We start from the raw sequence: 11,180 nt of genomic DNA, 5'->3' as shown, positions 1-11,180 counted from the left end.
CTATTTTATAATTTTGAATGCAGTTAGCACTATTTCATATAAAATAATTTATCAAATTCAGAATAATATCAAAATTATACAAAAAATTAATAAAAATAATTAATCACTAATTAAAATATCAAAAAAAATAAAAATTAATAATAAACAATAAAATACTAATATGATTAAAATTTAATAAAATTAAAATAATTATTTAATTATTTAATTATTATTATTACTGAAATAACACGAATGAAAATTGTAAAATAAATCATTATTGATAATAATTACTAAAAATAATTAATAATTATAAATAACACAATAAAAAATAATTAACCACTGATAAAAAATATTAATATGATTAAAATAATTAATAAAATTAATACAACCTAACCTATCTTCTTCATTTACCCTAATCTATTGTTCATCATCTCCTCGATTCAAACACAAACCAGAGTTGTCGCGACGGTTGCAGCGGGAAGACAGGGAGAGAGAGAACCGCTTGCAGTGGCGGTGATGAGAAACGGGAAGATAGGGGAGAGAGAGAGAGAGACGCTGCAACTTGTAGCAACGGTGGCGGGAAGGCAGGGGGAGAGAGCGAGAGAGAACTGCTGCTGCAACTTGCAGCGACGATGGTGGGAAGTGGGAAGACAGGGAGAGAGAGAGAAAGAGGCATTTTTGGGTTTGGGGTTAATGAGGGGTAGTGTGTGTCATTTCCAAAATATTGGAAGGATAGCTTTGACTATGCACCGGCTCTGAAATGCGTCTGAGCATGTTAAGAGCCGACCCAAGGTCTAAGGTTTTCAGATCTGAAAACAAAATTCAAATCAAGTTTAAGAGGTAAAACCAAACAGGTGTGAAGATCTGAAAAGCAACATTTTCAGATTCAGACCTCTGAAAAGTGCAATCAAGCAACCCTTTAATTATTAATTCATATCCACCCGAGAGAATGAAGAAAAAAAAACATATGTATAAACCTTTGTGTACCACTATGATTGGAGCAACTTCACAAAAATTCAGCCCAGAAATTTATAGGTCATTGTGCCCTGTCTATAACCTAATCTCACAACTCAAGATAAGTAAAACTAAGGAATGTCTCAGTTGGTATAAAAGTTGGATTGTTCCTGTGGAGATGCAGAATCGAGTCTCATCACTGACCTTGAAGGAAAATTAATAGTATGCGGATGTGCTATTCCGAAAAAAGAAATACAGCCCAGCCCCTATGGGAGATTTAGGCGACTAAATACCTTGAGAGTTGAGAGAGACTCCTAAAAGCAAAAAAAACTGAGATTACAAACATCAAAAAAGCACGGCCATCCAGCCTCGCATTGAAAACATACAGGTATGCAAGATACTTCCAATCCAACTATCATAATAACTAACGGGGCTCCCAACGATCGAACAAATTCATAATAATTAACGGTCTAACGCCACCGTTTTTTATCAGTATAACTAAACGCCACCATTTAAAATGTTCTATTATATGTATTGTTTTCGGATTCTTCGTTTTGTAAGATTGGATAATATGAATTATTTGGCTCTCACTTTCTTATTAGCCATGAACATTGTATTGAAGATGGTAAATTCTGCCATACCTTGCCACTTTATTCTTTTAAGCAAATAGAAGAAATATGCCCCCTTAAATTACAAGTAAACGTTCTTAGAATTACATTAGTTTCAACTTTCAACTTTGGTATAAAAACTCGCAATAGTCCCTTTGTTGAAGACAATCTGACTCCACACTGGGACAACATATAAATCTCTTCAAGGCTTAAAAAGGCCAGAAGCTTAGGCAAATTTGGGAACTGGAACCCCTTCGGAAGGTGATAGTGTTACTGAACGCAGGAGCTCCAATGAGAAAACAAGCCCCAAGAAATGGGATAGAATAGTGTTGGCTGAGGCCTGCAAAAGATAGAAGAATGAGGGGGTAGGTATAAAAAGAATTATTGCACTTAACATCTATCTAAATTCTCCATACTCAATTATCTAGGCATTATTGCAATAATTAATCATGGACACAATCAGAAATTCACCTGTTCTATCAGGACTCAACTCAGGACATTGGAAATCGATGTAAAGCCGTTAATACCCCCCAGGTTTGCCTAGCACTTCACATGGAAGGTAATATGCAAGCATATTTGGAAATTCAAAATGCGCCATTATTTTGGTTGTGTTTGGTACCATTGCCACTTCTACTTGCAACATTTTAGGTTGTTCAATACAAATTTTTGAGAAATTAGCTTGTCACATCACACCAGATAACCACTTCCCTAAAAATATAGGCATTGGTTTGGATGTTGGCATTTATACTAACACCAAATTTGATGGTACCAAATGTTGTATTGATAACTCAAAGCATTTGTAGTAGAAAAAATACATTCTCATTATCTCATAAAATTTGTATTGGCCAACCTAAAATATTGCAAGTGGTAACGGTACCAAACACAACCTTAGATAATTGCATGTCATGTCCCTCCATTTTGAGACTATTATTATCTTCATACAACATTGATGTGTTGCTAAACGGATTGAGGTCCTTAAATATATAATGCATAATGTGTTGAAGATGAACAAAGAAAATTCAAGAAAATAAACAATGGGTAAAGGTGATATACAGACTTGCAAGTTGGATATAGAAATTAGGAAGTGTACCTGGACTAAGAATACATCCAAGGCTAGCACAGGACTATAACCAGGAGAGATACCCTGGTAGTAGGGATTTGCTGAGGAAGTAAGAGCCTTGGCAACCAATAATCCAACTGTAGCTTGCATGCCTAGAATAGCAGCACCCAATCCCAAAAGGTTTACCACTATGCCATTCCTTAAACTCTTCACCACTTCAGCTCGTGGAGGAGCCTGCAAAATCATATGCAAAACATGTATGGGAATTCATTTTCATTCGGTAGACACTAGATATTCGTATATTTTTGTGAAGTGATATCACCTCAGACACAACATTTCTCTTTCTTCTCCCTTCCCTTTATAAATTATGCTCATTTAACTACATAATATTCAGAAATTTGGTATGTCTTGTAAGGCCAATGAGACGTATTGGTTAAAATTTCTTGAGACTGTCATCTTGGGGAATAAAGTTCACTAACTACGAGCCTAATTGAAGCTTATGAGCATCCCAACCATTTTTGACAAAGCAAAAGTTCATGGCCTTGGCATCTCAATTTTTCCTCTATTTCAATTCTAAACACTTTTTAAGAGTTTGTGGACTTCAAAGGCATGAATGCAACCGTATATTCATCTTTCATCTATGATACCTGGATAACCGTTACATAGACACTTTTAGATGTACTTTATTGCATTAACACTTTAAAATATATAAACTGGCATTGATTTAAACAAATTGTACTATAATAATCTGTAAATGTTGGAAATTTAATTAATTTGGCAAAACATAAGTGTTGAGAAATGACATTTAGCACCCAAAAAAACTATATCTAATATGGGATACCTGTACTGGTATTATTCAGGATTTTATGAAATGGAGAGTGATTATCCCCATTTCTCTATCTATGTCCATGTGGGTATCTGTATCTTGCATTATAATCTTTCATTTGATAAAAACACAAAAAAGGAGATGACGAAGACAACAAGGATACTACAAGCTTACTCTATCCCCCAACACAAAGAAACAGAAAAGAGAAAAGGAAAGAAAAGAAACACACATGCACAAAAAAAGGTAAAAAAGTATAAAAAAAGGATGATGAGGAAAATTATTTTACTTCTATTTGTTGGTGTCCACAACGCAACCAAAGGCAACTGTTATCAGGTGTTGCTTGAGTTCCACTCAATTTTCATTAGCAATTTTACCATCGTTCTTAATCCAATCAATAAGAACCAGAACAGTGTCATCATACTGCCTAAGGAATTAACTAAGGGATCTTTTCATAACAGCTGAAATGGCTGAACTGAATGGTCTATTACTTCGTCTTCTAGTGACTAAGTTAACGAGGGTCTGAGCTCCTTAATTGCTGAAGCTGAAGTTATATTGATTACTAAATTCTCAAATATTCTATTAATCAATTATCTTAACCACTAAAAGAAAAGGCTGTAGGTCATTCAGTTCGGCCACTTCAGCCATTATCAAACAGCCCCTAGGAGAGCTTGCAATTTTGAAAGGATGGAGCAAATCATTTTAATCTCACCCTACCCTTTGGCATCTAAAAGCCACTAAGGTTGTAATGGGATAAGTTTCAGGATTTACGTTTTTAAAGCCCAAAACCTCAAATCCCCAATTCTAGGCTTTGTGCTTCAGGGCTTAAAAGTTTTTTGGCTTTAGATGGTTATGTTTTCAAAAGCAATTACTACCAAATGCTCTAAAAACTTTATGGCTCATATTTGTTTCCCACAGCCCAAAGCTCAAAAGCAAAAGTGTTATGGGCCCGGGCGTAGGATCTCGTCACGGGTCGGTCCACGGGGAGAACCTCTAGCTTCCCCTTGCGCTTCCCTTTGCGTGCAGACCCTATTGTGGCAACCTAATGGGTGATTTGTCCAAGAGATCACCCGAACTCTCCTCACTCTTCCTTTGACTGAAAAAACTGAATGCCTTTATTACCAATTCACAGCTCCTTAAATAGGAGATTACAAGAGGTGACTCCTTATTGAATTCGACTAGGCTAGGATAATCCAAATCAAACTCCTACTTCTAATAGGTAAACAAACTTCTACTAAGAACAGAACTTAACTCCTATTTCTAATAGATAAAGTAAGAATAGATGGGATAAGGTAAGAGCTGGCAAGATAAGCTGTCGTGGCAAGATAAGTTGTCACGTGGGCCCCTCCTCATTGCTGCTGCCGGCAGAGGTATGTCCTTCCCATGAATGCATCCATAACATCACAACCCTCCTGGGCAACAAGCTTGTCCCCAAGCTCGAGATCTAGATAGGCGTTGTGAAGATCAGACCAGGGAATCCAGGTGGCCTCAGCTGATGGTAGTTCGTCCCACTCCACTAGGACTTCTAAGGTACCCCGATTGACGCGGGACCGGACAAGAGCCCGAGGTTGGAGAATGGGTCTGCCGTCCTTTAGGGGTGGAAGGTATCATGGAGTCTGTCGTGTTCTGGTAGCTCGAGTTGATATGCAACCTTCCCGATCTGCCGTAAAATCTTGAAGGGCCCGTAGAATTTGGGAGCCAGTTTAGGGAAAGCTCTGCATCTGAGGGAGTGTTGCCGATAGGGTTGGAGCTTCAGCCATACGAACTGTCCGGGTTCAAAGGTTACTTCTCTATGGCGCTGATCGTAGGCATTCTTCATGCGTGCCTAAGCCTGCTGTAAGTGTAGGGAGACTTCGGCTAGGAGGGCATCGCGGTCCTGTAGGCTTCGATCCACTTCTTCCAACCGTGTTGAACCGGGTTCGTAAGACAATAGACGGGGAGAACAACCCGAAAGGGAGTCATGCCAAGAGAGGAGTGATAAGACGTGTTGTAATAGTATTCGGCCCACGGGAGGTACTCCACCCAACGCCGTGGCTGGTCTCCCACAAAACAGCGGAGGTACATCTCTATTGTTCGGTTTACCACCTCCGTTTGGCCGTCAGTCTGCGGATGGTAGGCAGAGGAGAAGGCTAGGGCTGTTCCTTACAGTCGAAATAGCTCCTTCCAGAAGGTGCTAGTAAAAATCGGGTCCCTGTCACTGACGATGGATTCGGGTAGCCCATGCAATCGGAAAATATGGGTGAAGAAGGCGTGGGCAACTGAAACCGCGCTATATGGTGGGATAAGGGAAGGAAATGAGCATACTTGGAAAAACGATCCACCACCACGAATAAGACCGATTTCCCGCCAACCTTGGGTAGGCCCTCAATGAAGTCCATGGAAATATCGGCCCAGATCTGAGTTGGGAGTGAAAGTGGTTGGAGAAGGCCTGTTGGGTGCAAGTTTTCCCACTTTTGTTGTTGGCACATAGAGCAATTCTGAATGAAGTCCCGCACTGAAGCCCTCATACCCTGCCAGTGGAAATCAGTGTGGATGCGGTGCAATGTTTTCTGGACACCTTCATGCGTGGAGTTGTGTATGCTGGAGATGACAGAGGGAATTAAGGGACAGTCGGCTGGGAGATATATTCGTCCCTTGTATAGTGCCAACCCGTCGTGCATGGACCAGTTTGGGTTGGTCGTTCCGAACTGTATTTTCTGGACAAGATCGTTCCACTCCGGTGATTGCGGCAATGTGTTCCGGATGTCTTCCAACAGGGTGGCTCGGGGTTGGGAGATCGCGTGGAGGAGCATATTGTCTTCTTCTCAGCGAGACAAGGCATCTGTTGCATGGTTCAAGGTTCCCGCCTTGTAGTCCACCCGAAAATCGAAACCAAGTAATTTGCTAACCCAATGTTGTTGCGGCGAAGTGGTAAGCCGTTGTTCCAACAAATATTTGAGGTTGTAGTGGTCCATCTTGACGACGAAGGACCTTCCCCATAAGTATGGCCTCCAGTGCTGCACTGCCTTAGCTAGCCCAATCAGTTCACGTTCGTAGGCGGGTAATTTAAGGTGGCAGTCAGCCAGTTTGCGGCTGAAGAAGGCGACTGGATGTCCTTGCTGCTGTAGTATGGCGTCGATGCCGGTGCCGGATGCATCGTATTCGACTGTGAACTCGAGCTCAAAGTTTGGCAACTATAGAACCAGCGTGGAGGAGAGAGGGCTTCTCTTAAACTCGCAAAGGTTGCATCGGTTGTATTATCCCAGTGGAAGGCATTTTTCTTGAGCAGATTGGTTAGCGGGGCTGCCAAAAGTCCGTAATTTTGTACAAACTTGCGGTAGTAACCCGTCAACCCTAGGAACCCGCGGAGAGCCTTGGCGGATTGCGGTCTGAGCCATTCCTTGATCGCCTGAATCTTGGAGTCATCCACAGTGACCCCTTGCCCGCTGATCACATGTCCTAAGTAAAGGACCCGGCATTCCCCAAAGGAGCATTTGGATCGCTTAAGAGTCGGTGTTGTCGCAGGAGTTCAAAAACGATCCGAAGATGCTGCACGTGTTCTACCCACGACTTGCTATAGACTAGGATGTCGCCAAAGAATACCAAGACAAATCTGCGGAGGTGGGAGTGAAATACCTCGTTCATCAAGGACTGGAACGTGGAAGGAGCGTTGCTGAGGCCGAATGGCATAACTAGGAATTCAAAATGGCCATGATGTGTTCTGAATGCCGTTTTCTCTATATCTTCGGGAGTCATCCGGACCTGGAAGTAACCCAACCGGAGGTCTAATTTTGAGAAGTATTGGGCACCATGGAGTTCGTCCAATAGCTCATCTACGATGGGGATAGGAAATTTATCCTTGACCGTCCGACTGGGACGGATGATCCCCTGCTGTAACATATCCGCACACTGCCTTTCTATTTCATCCTTCTGTCGGTGTGGGTAGCGATAGGGTCGGACGACGACGAGATCTGATATGGCTAGCAGAGGGATCCGATGATCGCAGGCTCTGGACGGGGGGAACCCCTTGGGTTCTTGGAATACTGCAAAGAAATCCGTGAGAAGCCTCTCCACATCTGTTGTGCGCAAGTTCACCTTGAAGTGTATGCAACTGCATCTTTGTTCTTATTCTGGTTCCCTGCCATGTAACTGGTTTTCCATCCAGGTGGAATGTCATTGTCAGGGCGTTGAAATCCATAGGATTGGCCCTAGAGTGATCAGCCACTTGACTGCCAGGACAATGTCGAATTCATCCAAGGAGAGTACGAATAAATCAGCAAGGAAAGATTCTGATCCGACCTGAATTTTGGTGTCCTTGCAGATTTCGGGAATGTGAACTCTTTCCCTGTTTGCCACAGCTAGCTGTAATTGCGGCCTGATTTCCATCGGTAATTCTAACTGGCGGGCAGCCTATTCACTGACAAAGTTGTGGGTGCTTCCGGAGTCTACGAGAATGCGTACTGGTTTCCTTGCTACCAGCGTCCTTAGTTGCATGGTTTGGGAGGTTTTGATTCCCATGATTGCGTGGAGGGAAATCTCGGGATCTGATGTTGCAGGTTCATCCTCGTCCTCTTCGGGTTCGTCTTCCAGAAGACAGAATAGCTTCTTGCACCTGTGCCCAGAGGAGTACAGATCATCGCAGTTGAAGCACTGCCCTCTTGCATGCCGTTTTGCCATCTCGGCTCGAGACAGTCGTCTAATGGGGGGTGTTGTCCTGCTACTCCCTATACTTGATGCCGATCTGGAAGGGTTACTGGTTGGAGGCCTTTGTTCCCTGCTGGCGGTTGAAGGAGACACTCCTGTTGTCTTCGAAGGCGCCCAGGTCGTTGCTGGCCGACCTATACTGAGGGTTCCGTGGGTGAGCTGCAGTTTCCGTTCGAAGGCGCGTGCGAGGTTCATCGTTGTGACCAGGTTAGGAGGGTGTTGCATCTCCACGTCCACCCTTAGGGGTTCTGCTAACCCCGCGGTGAACATATCTACCTGCTGATCTGGGCATACCGAGGCTGCCCTGGCGAGAAGGGTTTGGAACTAGTGTTGGTATTCTGCCACGGCTCCAGTTTGCTTGAGGTTAATTAACTCGCCCAGCAGGTTGCTTGTCAACGGGGGTCCAAACCTGAGGAGGCAATAGGATTTAAATTGCTCCCAACTGAGCCCGGGTTCTTCCTGCTCCAGACGATAGAACCAGAGTTGTGCCTCTTCCGTTAGGTGGAAGGCGGCCAAACTGACATTGTCTTTGCCATCAGTGCGCTTCAAGCGATATAACCATCCTAATGGGTCTTCGGTGTCGTTGTAAGACGGAAATTCTAGCCGACTATACTTGGGAATAACTATGGTTGTCGGGGCGGCGATCTGATGTTCGCTGGACATCTCTGCCCAGTCCAGCCGGCGACTATTGGTGGTGGCGGTTCCCTCAGAGTTCGTTTCTTTGTTAGAGAGAAACGTTTCCAGCAAGCATCGCAGCTCCCGGACATCGTCTTTGACCTCACGAACCTCCATGTTGGTTTCTGCGAGCCTATGCTCCAGTTCGTGGACCCTGGATGATAGCGGCTCCAGATCTCCCATGACGGTATGTTACAGTTCAGCACAGGCTTAGCCTTGCCTACGCTTGGCAGGCTTACGTTAGGGACATGTCCGTCATTTTCGCCTGTAAGATTTTTGGGAGAACTGATGTCATCTTCAGGCAGACCACCAAAAGCTTAACGTACTCTTTGAGGAGGGGTGGTCGACCTCCTTGGGTGCCTAACCTTGGCACTCCTAGACCTTCATCCCCTTGTGAGGCGGCCCTGGTTAACGGCTAGCATGGCTACCAGGGTTCCTCATGGGCGCACACTATCTCATGGGGACAGTGTTGGACCGGCACTGCGCTACCGATACTCAAGGGAGGCTTGGCATGCGGGCCTGGCTCAAGCATGTCCCTTTACCTCGCCAGCCCCTTGCCCAAGCTGATTGAGCTATCCCGTTGCCCCTAGCGCACGGGTGTGCTCCGGCCCAAGCGGTTGCCTATCATCATGGCACACAGGTGCCTGTCATCATCGGCATACAGGAGACCCTTCACATCGGTGCCAAGTCACCTCATCGGCGCACGGTCGCCTTTCATTATGGTTGTCCCCCTTTAGCACGTAAGCGGCGCCTCCCATGGACCGGTCTGAGCCAGGAGAGTGCCCCGGCCATTGGACTTGAGGTCATGATCCAGTGCTACTGACGTTGGTGGAGCCATCCCATCGGGCAACTCCTAGCCTCTAAGCGCATAAAGGCTTGTCCTGGCCTGCCTTGGCCAGGACGCCGCACGGGTTTCTTCCGCTGTAGAACTACCCCCGTGACAGTTGGTATCAGAGCGAGTTGGCTAATTGCAACAGCAGTTGGTTTTCAGCAAATTAGCCCAGAGCCAGTTGAAGCAGTCATTTCGGCAAGCAGCATTTTGTGGGGTGCGGTCCCTAGTCACCTCCACCCAGGATCGAGCAGAATTCAGATCAGGCCTGGCAAGAGGCCATTTCATAGTTCGTGTCCCCATTCCAATGACATTAAAACAGCTTCCCTCGCGGTTGCAGACGCGATGGTCGTTGTCCTCATGCGGTGGCAGACGCGTGAGCCTTGATAGGAATGTGGGTACACTGCCCGAGCAGATTGTTTATCAGACCTATCAAGAGGCCATTCAATGTTCGCGTTCCCATTCCAATGACCCTAAAACAGCTTCCCTTGCGGGTGCAGACGCATTGGTTGTTGTCCTCATGCGGGGGCAGACGCGTGGGCCTTGTTAGGAATGTGGTTACGCTAGCCGTTGCAGCATGGCGGCCCTACACCGGCAAAGTATCAGGTGGACATGCTCAGTTTTCAGGTTGAACACTTGCAGCAGCAGAAGCTTATCACAAGGCGAGTGCATGTTCGGCAACTCATGGGTAAAAGTTGCCACACTCGCGTTTGAAGCGGTCACATCTTCTTGAGGCAACAGCGTGGGGCCCCCTCGGAGCGAACATGTAGCCCAAACCAGCGAGGTGAAGCGTAGTTTCGAGGGCCGTGAGAGCATAAACCATGACTAGGTTTGAGTAACCCGCGCAGGGCGAGGTGAAGACCACAGGCCAGCATGGTGAAAGGGTACACCCAGCATCCATCGCCAACAGCAGGAGTAGACCTATCAACGTGTTCGGTAGCATCACTGAAAAGCTACCAAGAAGATGGTTGAGCCTTGAGGTAAGATGATACATGGGGCGGACCTCCGCGAAGCACCACACACATTTCTTCGAGGGCCCTTCTTTCACAGTTCATCGGCATAGCCATTGCGCAGTTTGAGTAACCTCGACACTGGGGGTGAAGTCCAGGCAGGCCGGCATGGTGAAATGGTTCCGTCCCCATAAATGGACACCAATATAGGCAAGACCCGGGCTAGCCAGACGAGCCCTGGAACTGGCAAGGAAGTGGATGGCACAGGACACAGACGCCCATTCACGAGGAAGACCCATTGTCGAGGACGACAATGGATTGAGTGGGGGAGCCTGTTACGGTTCAGCACAGGCTTAGCCTTGCCTACGCTTGGCAGGCTTACGTTAGGGACATGTCCGTCATTTTCGCCTGTAAGATTTTTGGGAGAACTGATGTCATCTTCAGGCAGACCACCAAAAGCTTAACGTACTCTTTGAGGAGGGGTGGTCGACCTCCTTGGGTGCCTAACCTTGGCACTCCTAGACCTTCATCCCCTTGCGGGGCGGCCCTGGTTAACGGCTAGCATGGCTACCAGGGTTCCTCATGGGCGCACACTATCTCATGGGGACAGTGTTGGACC

General features: G+C 45.6%; 1 protein-coding gene across 1 annotated transcript in view; it reads right to left on the bottom strand.

Moving 5' to 3' along the window:
* Positions 1 to 1,503: 1,503 nt before the first annotated feature.
* LOC104588143 (protein TIC 21, chloroplastic-like) overlaps positions 1,504 to 11,180 on the bottom strand; it is a 28,255-nt gene continuing 18,578 nt past the window's right edge. Inside the window, exons 3-4 of the mRNA XM_010245964.3 lie at positions 2,632 to 2,835; positions 1,504 to 1,881 (exon numbers count right to left, since the gene is read on the bottom strand). Of these exons, the coding sequence (XP_010244266.1) occupies positions 1,768 to 1,881; positions 2,632 to 2,835 (318 nt within the window). The 3' untranslated portion in view covers positions 1,504 to 1,767. The remainder of the gene's footprint in view (positions 1,882 to 2,631; positions 2,836 to 11,180) is intronic.

This window comes from Nelumbo nucifera, chromosome 1 (assembly GCF_055504915.1).
Source record: "Nelumbo nucifera cultivar China Antique chromosome 1, China Antique-T2T, whole genome shotgun sequence".
NCBI lineage: Eukaryota > Viridiplantae > Streptophyta > Magnoliopsida > Proteales > Nelumbonaceae > Nelumbo > Nelumbo nucifera.
This window is presented reverse-complemented; position numbering and strand designations above follow the sequence as displayed.